Raw genomic sequence first — 26,711 nt, 5'->3', positions numbered from 1 at the left:
AACTGGATGGAATTTCCTTATTGTAATTTCGGACTTAATGTGTGGACTGCCAGTCACTATTATTAATTGGACTTGACTTCGACCCTTTGACTGGTTTCGGCATCAAAATCCGATGAGTTTGATGAATTGAAATGAATTGTTATAATTATGTAATAAGATTGAGTGAAACTGTCTATTGTTTGTAAGCCCGTTTTTTGTTATTTCTTTGTTATTTAAATGTTGTGCCTGGCTCTAACCGGAGTTCAGACTTAAAATTGTGCAATGTTGTTGTGTTAATTGTATTGTTACTGTTTGTTCTCTGTAGCTGTGCCTTATATAAATAAATAAATAAATAATTTAGAAGAGAGTCGACCACAAAAAAAATTGGATTAGGCTTGCTAAAGAGTGAAAAGATTTATCTCACCCAAGAAATCCAGATCAATTTCTCCAAAAATTAGAAATGGTTACTTCTACTTTAGATCTACATAATTTTGTCATACTTTTCTACATTGTGCGACGCGTGCGCATTTGGCCTTACACGGGTCATCGCGCCGCCACTTGTCATGTTATCCTTCGCAAGGACTCGCCATTATTTATAAGTTAATGCTGGGCTTGTCACGAGGTCGTTCACCCTGCGCGGGCGCCGGCCAGCCCACGATCGGAATAATCTCAACAAATCTTGATATCCAAATTGATTCTTTTTTTCAAATGCTTGTAGGAGACAATTTTTGAAATCAGTTTGTCTATAACCTGAAGAAATATTCACTGTTCCCGGTGACATCAACCAACCAACCAACCCAACACCATGACTGGTGTTAGGTATTTTTGCTGCGGGAATATGAAATGTAAACTTTTCATAGACAAACCGCAATAAATGCATTGTTTAAATTCTTAACTTATAAATAAATTGGTAGGTACGCTATACATAAAGCCGGCTCCAAAATTAGAAGTAGAATTCTAGAGAGTTTGTATTGGCTAAGTTTGTTTGTAATAGGTGAAGGGTACTTTCGATATCGAACTTCGCTTGAGAGACCATTGAACTTGTTCTTGGGGTGTGATCTGATTGGACCGTCTGATTTGAATTTGAGCATGAACTCGCCTGAAAGACAGATATTTTCCTCCTTTTCATGGGATGCGACAATTAGAGTAGGGAATGGCGACAATCTTGTAACAAATTTTGGGGCTCTGTTATACCAGTCGGCATCAGTATTGTTCGTATTTTGTTTACCAAGGCCCAAGCAAGACCAATGCTTGTGACACAATAAACTTTTGTTGTGTAAATGACTGATTAACCTTGTTGCACTTACTTCCTCGCCAACGGCAGGTATCTGTTACGAACAATGATTAGAAAGGTTTTGTTGAAAGACAGGTAACTAAGGGCATATAAATATTTCTTACTGAGGTAAGTTTCATCTTTTTAAACAATGTCTTCAATCAATAGCCACTTAAAATGTTTGATAGTATAGTTAAACTGTTGTAATCAATGGTTTCCAGAATTGTACATAAAAGCTCTAAGAAAATTGTTTAAGCTATTTAGGTAAACGTGACCTACGAACAGACAGCTTCAAATTTCAATATTAACGTTATAGATGTTTACGTAGATAAAAAGCTATGAAGGAAAATGTGCCCGATGCCCTACCCTCCCTTATGCCCGGGCATTGATTGAGAGGTTGCATTTCTCACTGGAAATCCTTTTTCCTCGCCAGCCTTAGTTTCCGATTTCTAGTTCCTTTTATATCTCCTGTTCGTCATCCTGTTGACGCATTTGAAACCCTATCTTTGAAGGCCTAAAGCGCAATTTGTAGAGAAATTATCTAGTGTTCTTGTATTTCTCTAGGCGGATACCATAATAGGAAGGTGAAGTAAGAGTACTTCGAGTATGTTAGTTACTCTTATTATTTACTGTTTGACTGATGCAGCGATGGTTGACTGGCTCATTGCCCTTTAAATGCAGTAAAGTATTAAATAAAATAATAGGGTGTTATAAGCATTCGTAAAAGGTCCCTTGCTATAAATACAAGATCGTAGAACTCCTTATTTTATTTTATTAACTGTCAAGCTTTTACACAATCATAAATTTTAAACAAATCCGCTATAGCTTGCTGATGGCAAAGAAAATGAAGATTTTCTTGCCTCCATTTTTCATGGAAAATAAAAGCAATCATTCTAATTGAAACTGACTGTGTCTACTGAATCCATCCACTTTTTGTGCCTAGCATTATGTACAACTACGTATTGTATTGTCTCGCCCAGACTATTTTTTCACCGTCTAGCTCTCATCTCCTCACTTACGGAGGGTGTCTGCCCCTCCCCTCCTGAGTGGAGGGAGGGTGGTACCTGATGGTGGTACAAGAAGGGCAAGTTCTAAAAACTACAAAAAGCAACGCAGACAGTCAAGACTAAACGTTAAAGAGTACTTTTATTGTTAACATGCAATCATTTGCTTTTACTGAGCTCTATAGTTTTTTGTTGAACATGGACATTTAAAACGGCAACGAATAATATTTATTCTTCCATTTGTATTTGACAACACTCTTTACTTCTAACATCCAAAAAACATTAAATTACTTACAAAATTTTCTCATTTTTTTATGAAGCGCCTGTAAGAAATGTGACTGTAAAATTCACGTTAGTAACATTGATGTGAAAAGTTCATCATCATCATCATCATTTCAGCCACAGGACGTCCACTGCTGAATATAGGCCTCCCCCAATGACTTCCACATCGCACGGTTGGTAGCGGCCTGCATCCAGCGCCTTCCCGCTACCTTTATCAGGTCGTCGGTCCACCTTGTGGGTGGACGTCCCACGCTGCGTTTTCCGGTACGTTATGTGAAAAGTTATAGGCGATTAATTAGTCCGAGTCGGAAAATGAAATTTATTGATTTGATTAACACAACACAATGACTGTCAAGTATGTACCTATTGTAATTAATAATAATGTTATCTTTTGTTACAGGTATGTAATGGCTGATATAACAAAGCGTTTCGTCGTAAGTTCTCTGAAAGATAATTATATTCTTACTCATCATGACTACAGACTAGCTGACGTATTCGTCAAGTCTACATAACCAACATCACTTGCTGATGACTGATTCGTGGTCTTGACGTAAATGTAAATAGATCTGATGATTCATAGTTTTTTAGAAAACTCTTTGTCTTTTAGTTCATAAAAATTTGTCCTGTTGTAAAATACGAATCATGCCTCTGTCTGTCTAATAGTGTAATTATACAGAAAACATGACGATTTTAGGTACTTTTTGCATCTTACTTAAGTACACTTTTACCATACCTCTTACTGATTCTATTTATCTTGTGGATAAACGTACTTACTACAGATATTATACGTCGAAAAATTCACACATTTGTTCAATAATTTGTTAAGAACAAAAAGGATCAACAGCGTTTTTATGTGCAATAATGTTTTAAGTAAATAAACAGGGATAAGTAAACGGCCATTAATCCCAGTAAATGCTCATGATTACAGTAATGTTTGTTACCGGTTACCGGCAATTGTTTTTGTTGTGTCTTTACAACGCGTTTGAGCTACAAAATTGAACCATATTACCGCCTGCAAAGAGGGACGCTTGAATTGAATAATACCTCCGTAATAAAAGTTGCTCGTGAATTCCCATGTATCAAAACCTTTCAGTAAGAAACCTTCGGGCATTGTTCTGAATACACACGACATTTCATGACAATAATTTGATGGAAAAATTCCCCTTTGTATTGGAATGTCTGAAGAAACATATTTCAAGTAATAACGTGCTCTAAAAGGTGACATAGGAGTAGGTATACTCATTCTTCTTGTTGAGATTTAAACTAGCTTTCCAATGTGATTTTTCCGAGTTAAAGATTTACCCAATGTAAGTTTTACCACAGAATAATAATAAGTACTACGGTTTTACCAAAATGTGTCCAGTAGTTTTATGTGAAGGAGGAACATCATAGATCCATGAAATTTTAATTACATACTTTTCTAAATAATATTTTTTACGTTATGGAAAGTGGAGTTAGAGTAGAATTTAAAAGTAAGGACTATCCTTGTTTTAATTAAAATATCTTTATCCTGTTTCTAAGACCAAATTCTCTGAAATTTCAATCAATGATTTTGAAACTTGTAGAGACTTTTGAAAATTGTAGGCACTCTAGCATAGTAAATATCTTTCTTTTTTCTAATTCATGTTTGTATTATACATTTTAATGGGAAACGGGTCTATTCCCTCCCACCTCTCGTTCCCACCGTTGCAATTCCTATGTAGCTAGGATCTACAACTTGACCGCCAATAAAAATTACAAACCCAAACAGTGCTTAAGATTTTAAACTTTCGCGTTCCATTTCAATTAAAATAGTAAGATAATGTAACTCGTTTTAATAAACGTCGCGTTAAGACCCGTGTCTTACTATTTTAACCAAACAGTGCAGGTCAAGTTTGTCATAATTTAATGGGAAGTAAGAGCACTCCTTCTACGCCCACTGCGTTCTATGACAACTCGTGTATGTCTTGTTGTTGACAAAAGAAACAAGTTCCCAACTTAAACCATTACTCACACGCGCCAGCAGAGGGCGTTGTTGCGCCGCGTTTAATAAATAAACAGTTTAGCATACAAGGAAAGGGAATTTGCGAATATCAATCCTGTGGAGACTGGTAAAGTCTGACACCAGGAGGGTTGTTCTACGTTTGAGGTAAATTCAGCACGTGTTTTTGTATGGATAGATAGACAGTACGCACATAGTTATACATCGACCAAAAGGTTTCGAATTTGGCCGCTGTTTGCCTTCTTCAGCTCACCTCTAGCATGAAAAACTTTAGACTTCGAAACGTATTCGAATCGCCATCAAAAGCTTAAGTATGAAAACATAAACAGCGCCCCTGTGAACGTGACGTAAAGTGAACTTAGTATGAGAAATGGACATGGTAGCACGAAACTAATTTAGACAATCGAGATTGTCACGTTATGGTTGAATTCGAAGGCTGGGTATCGAATTTTTCGAATACGCAAACGATTTGAAGACAAAAGTTTTTCGTGCTAGAGGTACTGAGCTCTTCCTACTCGGCCTAGTGGTAAATCTGCCACTTCTGGACTGACCGAAATGAATCCTGAAATTCAAAATCACCTTTTATATTAATATATTAAAGAATATAGTAAGTGTCTATGGACTTCCTTCTGGCAGCATGAATAATAAATTACAGAAAAATAAATAATAAATTAATTCAGTTCGATTGCCATTTGTATGTAAAGTAGCGCCATCTGTTAGCTCTGTAGAAAACAATCGTTCATGTATGCTTGCGGCTGCTTTTGGCGATTTGCCAAATTATCGCGGTAGATGTCGCTCTTTGTCTGTAAACGGCTTACAAACAAAATATTGAGGACATAGACATTGCTCATGTTCAAATATCGTTAATTTCTTTGAAACCTTTCTTGTCTGTTTTTTCAACTATATTATTTGATTACTTGGTAGATAATATCGCGAGATGGAATCCTATATCATAAGGACAACGGCACACAGGGGTTGACTAAAGGGTGAAAGTGACACTCCCTATTTGCTATTATCTATTTAGACCTTAAAAATTATATCAGCATAGATTCTGCGGTTGACCATGCGGTATTAATGAGGATAACTGAATTTAAATTGCTAACGCCCAATGACTATTCTCATTAGGTATCTATTTCTGTAACCGCAATGCTATTGACCATTCGAAGGTCCGACGACCACAATATCTTTCTGGGCCTCAACCCCGAACTACTAAAGGGTCAATTACTTATTAAATTGTAACATAAGAAGAACTGAGTAAACAAAGAATTATTTACTAGCGACCCGCCCTGGCTTCGCACGAGTGCATTGTGCAATGCTGATGTTGATGTGCATGTATTATAATAAACCTAAACCTTCCTCTTGAATCACTCTATCAATTAAAATCGCATCAAAATCCGTTGGGAACGTTTTAAAGATCTAAGCATACAAAGGGACAGACAGCGAAAAAATACTTTGTAATACTATGTGGTGACTTAAATCGTTATAAGAGTTCTAAAGTCTGAAGCAAACTAGATTGTGGGCCGGCCATATCTGGTAGAACCAACGAATGGTGGGGAAAACGGGTTATTAAGTGAAGACCACGTCTTGCCAAATGAAATGTAGTCACTAGTCACACCGACGAATGACCAATAGAGCCAGGGTGGATTAAAGAGCAAAACATCTTTGTAGTAGTTTGTAGCTCCATTTAGAATTTTAGAGGATACTTTAGTTACACTAACGTCAGTGACGTAGCGTGCCTTAGACGGGCCCTGTAGCATTGGGGTTGGGGCCCCATCAATAAAGGTCATTTATTAGATCAAGGTGCCCTTTTGATCTAAAAAAAGATCATTGCAAAATTGTAGAACTTCCCTAGGCAGATGCCTACTGACTGACTGTGTCTATTGGAAAAAGTCTGGCAGTGTGTCCCCTGGAATACAGGGGATACCTGGAATATTAAAACTGCAGATACGGCGGTAGCTGTCCCCCTGACTAACGGCGCATTGCAACTAGGTGAAAATAATTTTGTTGAATCAAGTAAAATTAATTATTCCCAAGAACCTGCAATTTTCGTTAATCTCCGTTTAATTGCAATTTAAATCACCGACAAATTAGTAAATTCATGAACAGTTAATTTAGATTTCGATCGACGAAAATACCCATAGTTTACGATTAGATGTAAAAAACTGACAACATTAACTAATTCTGCAGGTAAGAAGAATGCGGTCCTTCCTTAGGGTGGGTTGCACCATCTTACTTTAACTTTGACAAACGTCAAAAAACTGTCAAACTCCATACAAAAACACCGGTTATCGTTATTGTTACGGTTAGTTTGGTGGTGCAACTCAGCCTTAGTAATATGTATAACTTTTACCCATGGCTCTGAGCACCTTATCGGGTCCTTTGTTACAATCAATGATAGACCTTCAGTCATTATCGGTCGTCGGCTTTGTTTGCTTTGGAACACAATGTATTTGTGATTGGCTTCGGTTTTTAAAGCTCTTATCATCAGGCTTGTTAAGTTCTTAAGTTGTATGTGTATCAAGTTAGCTTAACATCATTTTGAATGTTCAGTAAAATTAAAGTAAACAAGCGTCAAAAACATCATAATTCGTCTTTCCATCGTTTGGGTTCGCGTCGGGGGCCTATTCCCACATCTCGTTCCCATTGCTGCAACTCCTGTGTAGCCAGGATCTACAGCTTGACCGTCGTTTTTATTGGGTAGTGGTTCATCATAACAATTCGCAACGCGGTGTCAGACCCACACCCACCATAGGCAGCACGCTGAACTTCTGAAGCACTGCATTTTTATTTAATTTGTGTTTCCCATCTGGGAATAGAACCCCTAGGACGAGAGAGTCCAGGCTCTACTCCCTAGATGCGGAGGTACCATTATTACATTATTAGCTAGTACTCGTAGCAAGTAAATTGTGTAGAACGTGGTGCCTACAAATGGGCTGAAAAAGTAAATTGTAAAAGTAAGTTAGTCACTCCCNCACCACAAGTAGTATTTATGTGAAGGAGGACTAATTCCATCATGGATTCATAAAATTTATTTTTCTACTACTTCCATAAAGTAGAAATAGAGCAGAATTTAAAAGTAAGAACTCAATTCTTGTTTTTATTAAAAGATCTTTATCGGGTTTCTTAGACCAAATTCTCTGAAATTTCAATCAATGATAAATTTGAAACTTGTAGAGCCTTTAGAAACTTGTAGGCACTCTAGCATAGTAGTTATCTTTCTTTTCTCTTATTCATGTTTGTATTATACATTTTAATGGGAAACGGGACTATTCACACCTCTCAGGCTCTGGTTCCCACCGTTACAACTCCTGTATAGCTAGGATCTACAACTTGACCGCCAATAAAAATTAAAAACCCAACCAGAGCAGGTCAAGTTTTTCATATTTTAATGGGAAGTAAGAGCACTTTTCCTACGCCCACTGTGTTCTATGACAACTCTTGTATGTCTTGTTGTTGACAAAAGAAACAAGTTGCCAACTTAAACCATTACTCACACGCGCCGGCAGAGGGCGTTGTTGCGCCGCGTTTAATAAATAAACAGTTTAGCATACAAGGAAAGGGAATTTGCGAATATCAATCCTGTGGAGACTGGTAAAGTCTGACACCAGGAGGGTTGTTCTACGTATGAGGTAAATTCAGCACGTGTTTTTGTATGGATAGACAGTACGCACATAGTTATACATCGACCAAAAGGCTCCGAATTTGGCAGCTGTTTTCCTTCTTCAGCTCACCTCTAGCACGAAAAACTTTAGACTTCGAATCGTATTCGAATCGCCATCAAAAGCTTAAGTCTGAAAACATAAACAGCGCCCCTTTGAACGTGACGTAAAGTGAACTTAGTATGAAAAATGGCAGCACGAAACTAATTTTGACAATCGAGATCGTCACGTTATCGTTCAATTCGAAGGCTGGGTTTCGATTTTTTCGAACACGCAAACGATTTGAAAACGAAAGTTTTTAGTGCTAGAGGTACTGAGCTCTTCCTACTCGGCCTAGTGGTAAATCTGCCACTGCTGGACTGACCGAAATGTATCCTGAAATTCAAAATCACGGTTTATATTAACATTTATGTTAAATAATATAGTATCTGTGGACTTCTTCTGGCAGCAGGAATAAATTACAGAAAAATAATAAATTAATTCAGTTCGATTGCCATTTGTATGTAAAGCAGCGCCATCTGTTAGACCTGTAGAAAACAATCGTTCATGTATGCTTGCGGCTGCTTTTGGCGATTTGCCAATTATCGCGGTAGATGTCGCTCTTTGTCTGTAAACCGCTTACAAACAAAATATTGAGGACATAGACATTGCTCATGTTCAAATATCGTTAATTTCTTTGAAACCTTTCTTGTCCGTTTTTTCAACCATATTATTTGATTACTTGGTAGATAATATAGCGAGATGGAATCCTATCTTCTCAAAAGGACAACGGCACACAGGGGTTGACTAAAGGGTGAAAGTGACACTCCCTATTTGCTATTGTCTATTTAGGCCTTAGGCCTTATAAACATTATATCAGTTTTATTTCTTCGGTTGACCATACGGCATATTAAAGAGCATAACATTGATTTTAAATTGCTGTCTGCCAAGACTATTCTAACCTGTAACCGCAATGCTATTGACCATTTGAAGGTCCGTCGACCACAATATCTTTCTGGACCTCAACCCCGAACTACTAAAGGGTCAATTACTTTGTAAATTGTAACATAAGAAGAACTGAGTAAACTAAGAATTATTTACTAGCGACCCGCCCCGGCTTCGCACGAGTGCATTGTGCAATGCTGATATGCATGTATTATAATAAACCTGAACCTTCCTCTTGAATCACTCTATCAATTAAAATCGCATCAAAATCCGTTGGGAAGTTTTAAAGATCTAAGCATATAAAGGGACAGACAGCGGAAAGCTACTTTGTTATACTATGTAGTGACTTAAATCGTTATAAGAGTTCTAAAGTCTGAAGCAAACTAAATAGTGGGCCGACCATATCTGGTAGAACCGACGAAAGGTGGGGTAAACGGCTTCTTAAGTGGAGACCACGTCTTGCCAAATGAAATGTAGTCACACCGACAAACGGCTCAGAATATAGCAGTATTCCAGAGTAGATTAAAGAAGCAAAACATCTCCATCTGTAGCTCCATTCAAAGGGGACCTAAGACTAAACGTCAGTGGAGTAGCGCGCCTTAGACGGGCCCTGTAGCATTGGGGTTGGGGCCCCATCAAAAAAGGATCAAGGGCCATTTTCATCTAAAAACATTGCAAAATTGTAGATCTTCCCTAGGCAGATGCCTACTGTGTCTATTCGAAAAAGTCTGGCACCAGGGCCCCTGTATTCTAGAGGACCCGTATATTGATTCGGCAGATGTGGTGGAACTGTAGCCCCCCTGACTAACGGCGTATTGTAACTAAGAAAATAATTTTGTTGAATCAAGCAAAATTAATTATTCCCAAGAACCTGCAATTTTCGTTAATCTCCGTCTAATTGCAATTTAAATCACCGACAAATTACTAAATTCATGAACAGTTAATTTAGACTTCGATCGACGAAAATACCCATAGTTTACGATTAGATGTGAAAAAACTGACAACATAAAACTAATTCTGCAGGTAAGAAGAATGCGGTCCTTCCTTAGGGTGGGTTGCACCATCTTACTTTAACTTTGACAAACGTCAAAAATCTGTCAAACGTCAAAAATCTGTCAAACTCTATACAAAAAACACCGGTTATCGTTATACATAGTTACGGTCAAAGTTTGGTGGTGCAACTTAGCCTTAGTAATATAACTTTTACCGTTACCACCTTATCGGGTCCTTTGTTACAATCAATGATAGTAGACCTTCAGTCATTATCGGTCGTCGGCTTTGTTTGATTTGGAACACAATGTGTTTGTGATTTGGCTTCAGTTTTTAAAGCTCTTATCATCAGGCTTATTCAGTTCTTAAGTTGTATGTGTATCAAGTTAGCTTAGCATCATTATGAATGTTCCGTAAAATTAAAGTAAACAAGCGTCAAAAACATCATAATTCGTCCTTCCATCGTTTGGTCGTTTGGGTAGTGGTTCCTCTCGTTCCCATTGCTGCAACTCCTGTGTAGCCAGGATCTACAGCTTGACCGCCGTTTTTATTAGGTAGTGGTTCATCATCACAATTCGCAACGCGGTGTCAGACCCACGCCCACCATAGGCAGCACGCTGAACTTCTGAAGCACTGCATTATATGTAATTTAATTTGTGTTTCCCATCTGGGAATAGAACCCCTAGGATTGTTCCTAGGACGAGAGAGTCCAGGCTCTACTCCCTAGATGCGGAGGTACCTAACATAATTACATTAATTAGCTAGTACTCGTAGCAAGTAAATTGTGTAGAACATGGTGCCTACAAATGGGCTGAAAAAGTAAATTTTAAAAGTAAGTTAGTCAACTCCAAAGGCGTAAAGTGTGAAAGTTATTATTTCTGTATTTAGATAAAATTTCCAAGAAAAGTGTCGTCCCGTTACAATCATTAGCGTGACTTACGTAGTTAACGGTAATCAACTGACAGGTTTTGTGTCCGTATTGCTTCGAAACAAGTGTGAATTTGTATGTTTTTGTCATTGTCACCGTGATTCGTCACCGGAAAACGGGAACGTTGACGAGTCAGTAGGCTAAGTAGGTCCAGAATAAGGCTATGTGAAGATGTCTCATCTCATCACACATACATTTGCCCATAATAGGATTCAAACATGCCACTGCAAGCTGATGTTGCAGTCCAGTATGCGACCTTACAAACGGTCAAAGCAAGAAAGGGTTCGAAGTTCTCCGAATTTCGAATCCTGTGGGCGACTCTCTTTGTCTCCCAGCTCTAGATACACTGAGCCGTCTATAAACAGCTGGTGCAGCTATCTAAATTCTCGTCTAGGCCGATTCTATTGCATGTGTCTATGTAGGTCACAGATTCGCTTATCGGTCACCAGCAGAGCGAGCGGCCGGCTCCGCGGGCGCTGCTCGGGCCTCAGTGCTCCGTGAGACGCCCGCCGGCGTGCACGTATCATGATAACGCGCATGCGCGACAAGTGATCAGCTGATTGTTGTGCTCAATACAAGTGCAGTGATAAACAGACAAGATGGGCCAAGCGTTCGGCACCAACCACAACGGTGAACAGAGACACATTGTCAGGAAGGAGATAGGTGAGTCCCATCTTCCAAACTTAAGACACAGGTGTAACGTAATAGTGCCTTTAGCATAACACTGCTAGAGCTGTTCAACTGTGAGGCAATTTGAACAAATGAAAACACATTCGAAACTTTAGAAACTCCACGAATATCTAGAAGCATTATCTCGTAGAAAGTTCTTGCGATTACTTAATCTTGTGATTGTGGACATGCGTGCATGGTAAACATCCACACAATGGGCAATTACGTGATAAGGGTATAATAAAATAGATATTTGTCAAATGCTTAGCTGACACGGTTAAGAGCAAAACAACTGCGCAGGACGAGCCGGCCTCTTTACTGCGGAGTAAATAACCGAGCAACAGTTTATTTAGCACACAATGCCATCATTATCGAAATGAAAAGTCTTTACAGAATGGCATTAGTTGAAATTACCATATTTTTTACTTTGTCTAATTAAACAATACATTGTCATATCTTTTTGAATGTCGATTTCATGATCTGTAGTTCTTTGGGTTGGGACATTCAAATTTTTGAATAACAAACTTGATTTGTTGATATCTATCTAGCTATTTTATTACACTGAAAATCACACCGTAATGCTTTAAATTTTGGCGTTTGAATTTTGAAACTCAGAAAAATAAATAGGCGCACGCGCAGTATAAAACTAGACACGGTTTGACAGATTTCACAAAGTGACAGTTGTAAAGATGAATTGGCTCTCGAAGGTTTCTATCAGATAATAAATACGCTCCGGTAGTTGAGAGCGACATTGATTTCTCACTTAGAAATGTCATTGTTCCTCGAGATAAAGCGAATCGTGGCGACGGCCTCACTGTCCGATTGTGGATAAAACACCGGCTGTAGATGCGGGTTCGATTCTCACGAGGGGCAAATCGTAGTGTGGTGAGCATGAGCATTCATTCCCGAGTCTTGAAAGTTTACAGCGACGTATCGCACCTACGGTGCAATAACGTCACTTATGCAATTTTTTTCAAAACAACTGATTAGGAGAAAATACTCCAAATCTACCTGTTTAATTGTTTACTTTGATTCAGTTAAGTTTTGAAAAAATTGCATAAGTGACGTTATTGCACCGTAGGTGCGGTATGTTTAACATTATAGACAAACCTCAGTCTGCATCTATGGGACTACTTTTTATTTAACAATGTAGATTCCGAATTTAACAAACAAATATCTGACGATCTTTTTTTAGTAAATTGCAAATGCATAAGGATCATCAACCGGAATGTCTTTCAACGTTCTATCGTAAACGTACGCCTTATACTCGTAGCTCATAGACTTACACCATTTTGTTGCAAATTTGAACCTATTACAACTGCGTAAGATACTACAGGTATTCAGCTTGATGTGCTGTCATTAACAAAACAAGTATTTTCCTTATTCTATCCACGATTTGCGTCGCGACATCGCGATTGTCAAGTTTTCGCGCGGCGCTTTGTTCCACACAAAACGTTGTTTTTGTTTGCTGATAACAGCTATCGCAATCTCCATTAGGTCAGATATTTGGGCCATTCTGATATTACACCCGATATCGATACGTGAGAATTGATCCTATCTAATAAATTCCGGTGTCTACGACGACATAAAGTTGATTTATGGTATTTAGCTTGTTGCAATTTCAATTATGTCGCTTTCGATTTGGCAATCATGTACTTCTTTTTCTTCTTCCTCGGTCCCTCGTTGATAAGGAATAGGATCGCGACCACATAGTGTTCCTTCATGCATCCTTTAAAATGTCAAAAATAGTGCAAGTTTATTTTGGTGATTCCCCCACAAATGTGTTTACAAACAAACAAAATGTTTCAATTCCCTTTAATCTGTGGGAGGTTTTAAACATGTCTTCACTTCATACATGTTTTTATAAATACGGCCAGTTTTTACAAGTATCGTTTCTTTTTCAACGCAGATACTTACATGTATAATGTGTTAGCGGAACATCTGTGTAAACATAATAACAGCGAAGGACAGCGAGCGCTACACGAAGAACGGTTGGTATTGTGGTTTATCTAATTCTAAAGTGTCTGCCAGACAGCCGGCTTGAGTGTAGGCGTGCTGTGAACCTGCAATACTGTTTCTATGCAGTTTGGTCGGCTGTATGACCGAGGCTTTAATGTTAATTATTAGTAGCATCTCCCGATGCTTGTTTACTTGACAGCTGACCTCAGTGTATAGGGCTGTGTTCTAGTAAATCTGTGATAAAATCGCTTAAAACACATGGATGTAACATCAAAAAACTTATCTCATTTCGTACGAAACAGAGATTTTAGTTTTTCTATTTACATTTTCAGACCGGATAATCATATCCTCGGACTCGTAGATAAAGAACCATTGATTTGATTACTTCACTGACACAGTTAGTGGAACATCTTCTATTTTAACATGTGACACTACTCTGTAAAGTATCTATGTAACGAAACCTGTCAGCCCTACTAATGATTGGAGACTAATTGCAAATGTATCGCGCGTCGTATTATTATAATGCGCCTCGTAATTACTTCCACGTCCAGCCGATTAGGAGTTCGATTACATTGTAATTTGTACACAGAATGTGGTAAACCTGTGTTCAGAATAGAATAGAACATAATTTATTTGCTCTAAAAGAAAGAAACAACAGAAGCACTGTATATTTTAGTTGGAAAAGAAAGAATGAGGGCTATCGTTTTTATACTTAACAGTTGGCACCCCTGGCGATTGACAGGACCTTACTCTACAGTGGCGCCATCTTGATGAGTGCAAATGCGATAGTCCTCCTACCACTTTAGCGCTCACCAGTTGGTGCCACTGTCTTCGCTACTAGCAAGTGACAGGACCTTACTCTACAGTGGCGCTAACTGGTGAGCGCTAAAACGATAGTCATTCTAACAAGACGCTGAATTCGTAAACCCTTAACAAATTCTTGTACTTTTAATATCAAGTCAAGGACTTTGGAAAAATGTTTGGGAGTTTTAGATGACTTTTTTAATTTGATTTTTTGAAGTATCATTAAGTCCTACTTGTCTTAATATTTAGGATTTCCTTGTGTCTGTCTTTAAAATTTCTTGATAAAATGGACCATCTTTTTCAGCCAATGAGGTATACAATATCCAGGTCTAGATAAGTAATTAAAACTTTTAACTAAACTTAGCAGCCGAGTTTATTGCTCCACAGTCCACAGTTGCTGTTTACACCTGAAACTCGCTGTTTGTTCCAATAAATCGTTTAAAGTTCTTGTTCTGGTATAAAAGGGCTCACACGAGTTTCCCGTCTTAGCAAAGTTCCCGGATTCCAACTATCAGGAACAAGAGTGGACTTTTCCGAGTTTCGCCAGAAAGTTGATTATACTAAATTGGATCAGAATCGATTTGGGATTAATAATAAATTAGATTTAGGCCGAAGACGGCTTTGTACGTCTGAATAGGCCGTTTGAAGGAAGATATACTATGTAAGTAAGGTACAGATTTGATGATAGTCATCAGATTTTTTTTCTCCTTTTACATCTAGTGTTTATTTTAAATAACTCCTTTTAACTACTGTTTGTATCTTATAACCTTTTAGGATTTCATTAGTTATTTTATTGTTCAAATCTTATAATTTCTTATCGTCTACAATGAATTGTCTACTTTTTGTTATTTAAACGAATAGGCATATTTCTTATCGTGTACAATGAACTGTCTACTTTTGTTGTTTAAATCTATTGTTATTTGTTATATAACAAATAACAATTAAACAACAACAAAGTGAGTCTTTAGAAACTTTAGTTCAAGTACATATGTACTCACTATTGAATACTTATTTATTCAATTCATGATATCTCAGGAGTTTACACAAAGCCATAAAGATTTTATTTACATAGTGAACTGCATTAGGTATTACCACAGAATACATGTATTACTATTAGGTACTTATATCCCGCATGGAAAAATGCTTAAAAAAGTATTGAGGAAACCGTATAACAATGATGTTAATGATTCATCAGAAATTGAAACAAATACCTACTTACTAAGAATTTGCGAATGCGTATAAATATGAATTAGCGTTGTTTCCATTAGAAATTCATTTAAAAGTATGGCGGTGAGTAATTTATGCATTGAAATTGAAAATAAACAATAACTTTTCCCCGTTGCTTCTGTTCCTTACGGAATTCTCCCGCCATTTTTAGCGCCATCTGGCTTATTTCAGTTGCTCCCGATGAAAACCTTATACAGGCTGATTTTTGAAGTTTTCTTGGTCAAAATTAAACAAAATAGTGTAAAATGTTTTGTTATTTAAGTCAAATACAACCCGCATATGCGGTCACAGTCAAAAGTTTATTTTTATTTGTATTGAATTATATTTAGGTAATTAATGATGATAGTATCATTAGTTACCTAAGTTTATGGGTTGTCAGACTTTTTGAGATACCATAGGTAGGCGTTGAATGAGATCTTTGACNGACCATGCCACGCACCAAAACGTCCGGAAGTTGTAATAGTATTATAGAATAAACGTTAAAAGACTTATTTATTTAATTTTTCAATGCTTAAGTGTCCATTAGAATGAAAGGGTGCTTAATGTATTAAAAAAAATAGAAAATAATTATGATGGGTTAATGTTTTTGGGCGGTTTTTTAGGCGGTTTCTGACAATGTCCTTTATTCATTGCACGTAGCTGCAATGATGCCTTTACTAACTGTCATTGAATACGCTCTTTAATAATGCAAGCGTCCTTGATAAAGTAATTAGATTGTTATTTAATTGTTTTGTGTTATAACTTGACTTTTCTTCCAAATTGCCCACCATTTTTAACAACTAGGTGTGTCCAGTGATATTTCTTTTCGTTGTTCGATCACAATAATTTCTGGATTATTTCGTGACCCTTCCACCAATCTGCACTGGCTCTCGTGGTGGAGTATGACCAAAGCTACCCCAAAGCTTTATTTTTAACGTCGGGAAATGCTTTGCGCATACCCACTGGTCGATGGGGACTGCCAGTGGGCTATGTGGGTCTCTCCTGGTCAGCTCACTAAAGGCGGTCCTACCCACTAAAACCCGACGGTTCCACCGGAGCCCAATGAAACGGTGCTGCTAGTTATTGTCCTAGCTTGAACATTCGTCTGCAGCTTTGCCTCAGGCTAGAGGCTCGCTCACCAGCTACCCTAAAGCTAGCCTCTGCTGTGGCCTACAGTGAGATGTAAGACGTATACCTGTTCATTTTTCTTTTAATGCATTTCATGACGCGCGTGCGCCGCCCTGCTGCACTGGTTGCGCAATCTGATTATGCATCATCGGCTATCATTAAGTGAGTAAGCGCTGATGTCACTCGGTCATTATCTGATTGCAATCTACCATAAACATGGATTTGTAGGTTTCATGTCACAACTTGTTACGTTGTATGAAACCCGGGGAAATTCAGGGCCATTGTCTATTACTTTATAATAGTAGAGCCGTGTCAACCAAAGGACATTGTCAGGAAATGAGTAGGTAGGTACTTAGAGTCAAAAGAAGAATCTATGAAATATAGACTAAACGAAAAGTTTAGGTTAGTCCCCTTTCTTTAACTAAATCACAAAATATCGTGTTATATGCCTTGATTTATTACTTCAATGTTTTCCTTCATCAATAATATCATCTCCTGTAAATAGATTTAATCAAAATCATTGTCTTTCATTAAAATTGATCTCCAGCAAAATCTTTGACTCCGTCTCGGACTCGCGAATTTAAAAAAAACCCCTCTAAAACCGAACTCGCTCGTCACTCAATAAGGACTGGAATAACGAGTGATTCGCCCAAATTGGTTCCGATAAAAGTATTAACCCGTCGTTGTTATGAATATTTGATTCGGTTGGCCCACCGCCATCGCCATCCAAACTTTATCGGAGTCTCCGGGAGATTCGCCATTCGCCATTACGGGGACTCGAAGTTTGGACGATTTGCTTTTATTGTCAGCTATTTGACGATCGACCTGTTTGGTTTGCGATGCTGCGGATTTTGTCTGAGAGGACATTGGTCGTGCAGGTGCAGATACATAGTCAAGTGGGCATTATATTCTGCCTGAAGTATTTTAAGGAAATAGTAATCGACTAGGTGGACCGATGATCTTGTCGTGGTCGTGGGAAGAACCTGGATGCAGGCAGCGTAGGACCGGTCGTTATGGATGTAAATCCTTGGGGGAGGCCTTGTTCCAGCAGTGGACGTCATTTGGCTGAAAGACGACGCCGAATTCATTGTATCTCTACTTACGGGTTTTTTCTTCAAATTAAAGTCTGTTTATTGTTAAGGGATACAGTGAGCAAAGTTCCTCGTCAATTTAATACATGCCTAAGAAACTTGAAAGCTGTGATTATGAAACTAAATTAACTAACAAGGCAGCCGCAATTTGCCGAAGTTTCGCAGCAATCAAAGACCAGACAGAGCGACCGCGACGTTTGCACATCACGGGCATAAACAGCTAGTGCAAACAAACTTACTAGGCATAGGATTTAACAGCCGATTCAGGTAAAAGCCCTTTTAGGTACTTATAATAGGAGCTATTTTCCAGTGGTCTGATTCGCTGTTGCTGCAATATTAGTTCGTGGCTGCACTCAGATAGTTTGGCGCAAGCGTCCCTGTTATTCTGTATATTAGATACCAAAACATTAATTACGTGAGTGAACTGGCTGATCGGGACTTGTATGCATTGCCTCTCTTGCAGAGGCGTGCGGTGCATTTAGGCAATTGTAGCGCCTACTTAGCAAATGTTGTTTTATTAATAAGTTAATCAAATCAAATCAAAAATATTTTATTCAATTAAGACCACTAGTGGCACTTATGAACTTAAAAATACAGTTAAAAAAAAAGTAGCCCTTATGGGTCACTTTACATGTCTCCCTCCTTATCTTTTGGGCCCTACCAGCGCTTCGAAACAAACATATTATGGCAAGTGCTGAGAAGAAACGCTGGAACAAACTCAGTATTTTGCACTTATAATCACAGTTAGTCCAATATGACTAACGAATTAACGATCAATATTTCTACATTTAAATTTTTCAAAACATACAGAACCAGATTATAATCTCATATGAAGGTGGCACGTTTTAGGGTTATTATGTTTGGGCGTTTAATCAAGCAGAGCAGAGGCTAAAAACCCTAATTAGTCCAGCGGCTAGCATGCTCGTCGGCTGCGCTGTAAACCGGATGATAAGCCTCGCAAATGTGGCCCATTAATTAGTCCCTCGTATTTGTTTTGTTGTGAAGGTAGCATGAGTGCTTGTTGCTCAGAGACTAGCTCACAAAACAATGTAATCACGAGTGGTGACCACACTCCGATCATTTTTGCAAGGATGGACAAACCGCGGCCCGCCTGCGATTTCATAGTAACCTGAATCTTTATAAAGTTTTTATTTTCTGCGGCCCGCTTTTAGCTCATAATCTGCCCGAGTGGCACCTGGTCCCAATAAGACTGTGCATCCTTGATTTAGTGGTACTTTTGTTATATCCTCCAACACCGTCCCTAGGAAACTATCGCAAGTTGGTGTCGATTTTAGACCATTAATAGTTTGGTAAGAGGTTAAACTCTACCTTAACTCTTACTAACAAGCACCTTCAGCTCGTATCACTTACTATACCATTCCTTTCAAATATACTTCGGTTTTTTCTGGCTTAAAATAATGACTAACGCGGCCGTGGGTCTTGTACTATTTTTTGTTTCTCGTATTATGTTAGTATGTCGTTTAATTTCGCGGAAAAATTGTCCTACATTATAAAACCTCCAGCAGCAAAAAGAAAGAGAAATGTTTATTTGACAATCTTGTCCTTTATTTCATAACCCTCCAACAGAAAGAAAAGGAGGAAAAATGATTGAATTTCATATTAAAACACACAAATACAAATCTTGCTTAAATTCTCTTCAAACGCAAACCCTTCGTTCAACAGCCAATAAAACACACTTCCGCGATCTGACGAATGATTTCATCGCAATCTGTTTATGAAAGCACTCACCCCAAGTACGGGTAATCGTAATTTTGGCCGCAACGGGGTTAAGTGGTTTATTGTAGACATAAAGCGAGAGTGAACCCTCTGTTATTATGGTTGTTGTCACTCTTTGCCTTCTCTTTGCCCACTGAGTGGTTATTTTCGGCGTGCATGATTCGCTTTGTGAACGAACAGTGAGAGTGAGATGTGTTTATGCGATTAAGCAAACATTGGAAATAATAACTAGCAGATGACCGCGGTTTGGGTTGCGAGATATTCAGTTAGTTTTATCAAAATCCTTTTTAAAGTAGTCCATCAGTATCCATTCTCACAAACTTGATTATTTACAAACAAATACAATATTAATAGGATTCACATGTTTCATCTACTAAACGCGGATGAAGTCGAGGGTAAATAAAGCTAGTCGAAGCTAAATTACTTCTTAAAAAGTTCTTGGTAACCAAATTGCTAAAGAATAATTAAGTATGGGAATATTGTGGCATATTGAATTAATATTTAACAAATGAATAAAATTGCGTCTATTCATACCTTAAAAATTATTCCCAACTTCCCAAGGCTACCGTTGCTGAATGGTTTTTAATTTGCCTAAAATTATGTCCATTCACAATATAAACCGGTTTTTTAATAAGCGAGCTCTGTAAGAATTTGAATTATATTTTTCCCCGAAATGTCAAGTAACTAATTTTTTAATATTTTCGAAATAATTACATCAAACAAGAAAAAATGTCCGCCCGAGAACCCTTGACATTATTACGAACGTATTAAAGTTATTTCTGGCATAACCAAATATAATTGTCACCGCAAATTAATATTAGTGATGTAAGAGTTGCAAATGTAGGTATCGATTAGTTAAGTTTAGGTACTTAGATTTAGATTATTATCGACTGTTTTCAATGTCGGTTAATGTAATGAGGGCTATCGTTTTAGCGCTCACCAGTTAGCGCCACTGTAGAGTAAGGTCCTGTCACTTGCTAGTAGCGAAGACAGTGGCACCAACTGATGAGCGCTAAAGTGGTAGGAGGACTATCGCATTTGCACTCATCAAGATGGCGCCACTGTAGAGTAAGGTCCTGTCAATCGCCAGGGGTGCCAACTGTTAAGTATAAAAACGATAGCCCTCATTGCATTGATGCCCTGAGAATGAGTATCAGGTTCTATTTTTGCTTGTTTACAATCACTTCAGTGATGATGTTAGTTATTGCGTTGTTTTTGAAATAACATAAAGCATTCTTCAGTGCTAATGTTATTACTTTATTACTTACCAGAATGCATACTTTTGCAAAACAAGATTATGTAGTTTATGTATAAATATTATTTAGTTGATGATTGCCAACATTCATAAGTTAGCTTAATGCTCCAATGAGACACCGTCAGGTTTTAGTGAGTAGGCCCTGCCCATCTGGCAAGGAGAGCCTCATATAGCCCACTGGTTGCCCCGGGCCAGTGGGTATGCAATATCATGCATTTCCTGATGAAAAAATGCTTCAATGATGCTTGGTTAAAATGTAAAGAACTTATCGATAGCGATTGCAAGTATAGTATATTCTGCGTCGATAGTAATATTTCGCGTCACTATCTTGAATGAATCACTGAATGCCTTTGTCTACATTGCTCGTTCAGCTCGCACAATGGAAGTGCCGCGCCATAGTTCGCCGTCAATGCACCGCTCGTAAACGCTCATTGTGCGGCGCTGGCGACCTCTGTTATGCAATTTGATGGTAATTTGTTTGGTTAAAGGCCTTNGCTGATTTTTGAAGTTTTCTTGGTCAAAATTAAACAAAATAGTGTAAAATGTTTTGTTATTTAAGTCAAATACAACCCGCATATGCGGTCACAGTCAAAAGTTTATTTTTATTTGTATTGAATTATATTTAGGTAATTAATGATGATAGTATCATTAGTTACCTAAGTTTATGGGTTGTCAGACTTTTTGAGATACCATAGGTAGGCGTTGAATGAGATCTTTGACAAAGAAAACGGATTACTAATGTTTGGCCAAAAAACGTTTCCCAAATTATCATATCGCAAACAACGTTTCGCAAATTTTCATTTGGCAAATTCTCATTTGGCAAAACAACTTATGGCAAACTTTTAAATCGCAAATGTCGTTTTTGGCATATTATTGTTTAGCAAATTATCGTTTGGCAAAGTATGTTTTGCCAAATGTTTCATTTGGCAAAAATATTTCATGATAAACTATTTACAAAACAATTTGATTGGTGCATATAATGGAATACAAATTAGCTTGTGGTTATTATTTTGTTTAGTGGGTAGTTAATATAAAATTTGTTATAAATTATTTTTCATATTTCATTATTTTTATCGAAATTTCCAAATGATTCATTAACAATAGAGGTAATTCTAGCGCTCGGCGGCCGCTGCCGCGGCACGCTCACTTCGCTCGCTTCGCTCGCTCCGTTCGCTCGCCTTCGCGCGTTAAGGGTCACTGTTCTAACCTAACCTAACCTACTATTTTCTGCAATACCTACTTTCTGCAACCATACTATTTTCTGCAATCTCTTTGTTTTACATAAAATTCTTGTGAAAACCACGATCATGTGGCTTATGCTTTGATTTGTGGGTAAGTATGTGAAGTCAATTTGACCAAACAAATTATTTGGGATATAATATTTGGCAAAATAAATCATTTGCTATATAAACATTTGCCAAGTAAAATTTGGCCAAATGATAATTTGACCAAATGAATTAGTTGCGAAAAGTACAGTTGCTAAAAGTTTATTTGGGAAATGAAACTTTGGCGATAAGTTGTTTGCGAAGTGAAATTTGGCGAAAAGTAATTTGGCCAAACGGAAGGATACCAAAGAAAACATATCTTTAGGGTATAAATGTTAATGTCTGTTATTCTTAAATAGGCAATCGTAGTAGTCACCGATGGCTCTAGTTGTTTTTATTGTGCTCCTCATAAGTGTAATCTATTGTTTTGAAACGTCACCAGTAGATAATTCCGTGGACGATAACGAATCGAACGACATTACAACAACAATACAAATAGAGATACCTTACCATAAATAGCGTTGCATGAAAATGCGAACTTTAAATATGATATTCAATTTTGGCAGTTATCATACTTATCGGTTGCAATATGTACTGCGTATCTACTACATAATTCTAAATATATCCCGCAGTAAGCAGCCGATATAGGTACAATACAGTAAATAAGGAAAACGCCAATGAAACTTCCCTTTATCATCATCATTTCAGCCATAGGACGTCCCCTGCTGAACATAGGCTTCCCCCAATGCTTTCTATGTTGATCGATTGGTAGCGGCCTGCGTCCAGCGCTTCCCTGCTACCTTTACGATGTAATGAGGTCCACCTTGTGGGTGGACGTCCCACGCTGCGAAACTTCCCTTATAAATTGTCAGTTATTCCGGCCAAAACTTTACCAAGAGCCATCTTCTATTAGACACAAAGAGTTCAAACGAACGAGTGATGCTGTTATGATTCGCAGATTTACAAACAGGTATCGCAGGTTGATTTGTAAGTGTTGACAAACACATACAAGCCAGCCAGCACCGCGGCCATTGGTCAACAACCCGTAGGCGGCCTGCTAGGCTTCGACTCGCTATATTTTTTGCCACAGACTTGGCAGAACGGGTTTATGCCAGTCTGGAGCGTTATACAATCGCACTTTCTAATATTATTTTACATTACTGTCACTAATGTAATGTTACAGTGAAATTGATGACTTCATTCATAATGCCTCATTATTTTCGGTTTATTACCCTTTTGAGTTTGATAGTGGAAGACGTTTCGAAACCACACAAATTCTATTCGATCCTCTGTACGGTTTGGTGTATGCAATTCGTTAACCAATATACCATTGCAATTGGTTGGCTCTTCATTCGAATTTCAGACAAAGAAACGATATAAATAGCATAAAATATATATTGATATGATAAAGAAAGCTTGAGTAATAGATACTTTGAAAAGTTATTAGAATATCTAAAAAGTAGGTACGTCTTCAAATTGTATATTTTTATTGAAATGGTTCCAGTGAATTATGTTTATTCTCAGCAAGAGAAAACTAGCTTTACAACTTCATTTGGAAACCATTTAAACAAAACTAATTTATCATTTTGTTGGCCAACGTTATTATTGCCTTGTAGTAGAGTTTGGGGGACGTTTATATTACTGTCAGACCTTTGGATAACATAATTCATACATTTCCAATACAACTGTAACAACACGAAAGAAGGTAGGTTGTAGATAATTCTTTTATACTCGTCTTCCCAAAGACGAGTCGATATTATTATGAGAAGTTGTCTTTTAGCGAAGTTGACATTTTAAGAAGTTGTAATTTCGAGAAGTGGACATTTTGCATCCCGGTTGTCATTTTGAGAAGATGTCGTTTTGATGACTAAGCCGAAAGCTTGACATCTGTCATTATTAAAGTAGACTACCACAAATACCTGATTGGATGTTGCTACGTGTCGATAAATTACAATGCCATTATCGTCTACTAGGATGTACGTCATCCGTGTGGGCTTATAAACAAACGTTCGGCTTCACACACGCAAATGCGGATGCAAGTGAATCAGCGTCTGCGTCAATTAAGGTATCTTCTGAGGCTAATCTTAGCCAGTGTTCGCCGATGGACTGTTAAATAAAATAGATGTAACCGTTTACTGTTGTCAGTCGAATAACGAGTTTTTTTTAAGACTGTGCTTTGCATTTCAATTAATTGTCTGTTAAGAATATGGTCACATTAATGTTTGACTATCACATTTATTCGCGACATACGGGAATTGTTCAGTTGTCTGAGATTTTTTAATCTTATTTAAGTACAGAGTTGGTGACCTTAAATACTGAGTGGGTAACCTCTTTGACAATTTTTTTTCTATTGTTTTGATGATTAATATTTGTGACTTTGTGTGTATTATTTCGTTGTCATCAAATAAATATTGCTTCTTTATTTATTTACAGCAAAATGTGAACCATTATGGTCATATTGGTCTACTCCATTGAGCATTGGCTTAGTTTTTTTTTCTTCACTTACTCTTTGCAATAATTCGAAGTTCCTCTCCATTTCTTTCACCTCGTGCACATTATTTTGATCAATTACGGAGCTATCAGGTTTCCGAACAAAACAAGAAGATATTTATTATAACGAAATTAGTAGACCAATTTGCCAAGCCTTATATTTCGTTTTCGCTAGGTTAATATAATTGATGTAATTGCCAAGCGTTATTCAAAACATGTTTCTTTATTGTTTCAGGTATGTTTTCACTATCATGGCCGCCGAGTACGTGAGCAGGTTTATTTCGCCGATTTATAATAGCCAACTAAATTACTATTATCAAGTCTGCGAAAGTTTGAACATTTGGTAATTTGTTTGGTTTAGCAGAAAAGTTTTGATTTTTCTGCTTGACATAACAGAATGCATAAATTGCGGTTGTCTCCAGTTCAGTAGACAAAATCATCTATCTATTTATTTACCTACACTTGTATCGTAACTGCGAAATGTTTTCACATCTAGTGGCTAAAGCAATTTTGATTGCTTCTGGGATAAAGTAAAATTGGATCTGGGTTAAGAACATAGGATACCTTTTATTGTAAAAAAATTTAAGTATGAAAAAGGAAATAAAAAGCTAGGTAGGGGAATCCGTCATATCAGCGAGACATTAATTTTATCTGTGAAAGATTTAATTCCATCCAGTCAGGTAGTTACTGCATCCGTAAACCATTAATGGTACCTAACCTAGTTTAAACTAATTGCTTATGCCTTCCCAGAGGAAAGTTAATTTATTTATTTGCTTGTCTGAAAGCTTAAATGGAGGTTACACTATTTAATTAAGGTCTACTCTACAACCATCAGTAAAAGTAAAATTCCCTTTCGACTCCCGAAGTCCCGTCTGATGGACTAATTTAATTTTGGCTACCTGGACGCAGACCCAGTTTCTTTGTTTGTCCTAACAAACGAGCTCACAACACAATGTAGTTGCCTCGCCATAAATACTCATAAAGCCATGTTTGAAATTAAGCCAAACGGTGCAGATTGGCCGCTGTCCTGAGTCACCGGATGTCGACGCATTATGTTTGGCGGCGCGCGCGCACGGGCCCTGGAAACGCGATTGTTGAATGCTCTGTCTTAGTGCGTTTTGCATTCCAGCTGTAGAATTAACCCACCTTTGATTGGGTGAACTGAATAAATTCGTTCCGTTTCCGCGAAGAAAGAATTTACATTTTAAATACTTTGTAGCGAAATAATATAACAACAGCTGTACCTACTACTTGGCTCTTAAATGATTTCTATCATCATCATCATCATCTACAACGTACGTTCAATCAGTTCATAACCTATGAAGATCTTCTTTATTTCAATGTGTGATGATGATATGCTCTCTTATACATATAGTTTTTTTATATGCACACAGTGTTGTTCAGTTAAAAACGTCAATTGCTGGGAAGATACGGTGTCACATGATTCGGTGATATAGGCTTCAGACGTCAAAATCTTTTGAACCACTAAAAACGTGTAATCAAACGACATGCTACTGTTTGTTTATGCAGAACTTACATTTGAATTTCAAATTAGTGTTTCAGAAATCAGAATATTTGCCGTAATCATGTGACGAAAGGTTTTGTGCTATTCGTTTCGCTTTAAGTTCAAGATAACGAGCATTTCTAATTGTTATTCGTTTATCCATCATTATTGTCATCATCAGTTCATGTCTGTTTACTCCTGGATCAAGGCTATCTTTATTAAAAGCAATAGTGTAATATTGGTCGCATATAAAATAACAAAAAAAAAGAAACGCCTGATTATATTGAAGGCAAAAACAACTTCTCATATTTAAATTAACACGCAAATAATACAAAAACCTTTTTGTCCGCAAACACGATAGCAAAATACAAATACAATAGTTGTACAAATAAAAGACACCGCGCCGCTACTGCCGCGGAGCCGGTAGAGGTCGCTGCCTGCGCGCGCGCAGCCTTCAAGGCGAGCCGCCGAGGCGAGACGACAAACGGACCGAGGCTGGTAAATGGTTAATTTGCTTGCAAATGTTTTGATTTAGTATGTTATTATTCAATCCGGCTCGAAGGACCGGATTTACAAACTCCTG

The 26,711-nt window shown here is 37.7% G+C and overlaps 1 protein-coding gene across 2 annotated transcripts in view; it reads left to right on the top strand.

Moving 5' to 3' along the window:
- Positions 1-24,909, top strand: part of LOC114363661 (uncharacterized) — a 41,333-nt gene extending 16,424 nt beyond the window's left edge. The window contains exon 2 of one of the 2 annotated variants that reach the window (XM_028319457.1): positions 24,860-24,909. In XM_028319457.1, the coding sequence (XP_028175258.1) occupies positions 24,860-24,894 (35 nt within the window). In that variant the 3' untranslated portion in view covers positions 24,895-24,909. Of the gene's footprint in view, positions 1-2,938; positions 2,962-24,859 lie in introns of those variants that run through there. The other variant, XM_028319458.1, reaches the window with a different exon arrangement.
- Positions 24,910-26,711: the final 1,802 nt, after the last annotated feature.

This window comes from Ostrinia furnacalis, unplaced genomic scaffold (genome assembly GCF_004193835.3).
Source record: "Ostrinia furnacalis isolate ACB-3 unplaced genomic scaffold, ASM419383v2 OfSCF7182, whole genome shotgun sequence".
In the NCBI taxonomy this organism is placed as follows: domain Eukaryota; kingdom Metazoa; phylum Arthropoda; class Insecta; order Lepidoptera; family Crambidae; genus Ostrinia; species Ostrinia furnacalis.
Note: the sequence above shows the minus strand (reverse complement) of the source record. Positions and strands in the feature narration are given on the sequence as shown.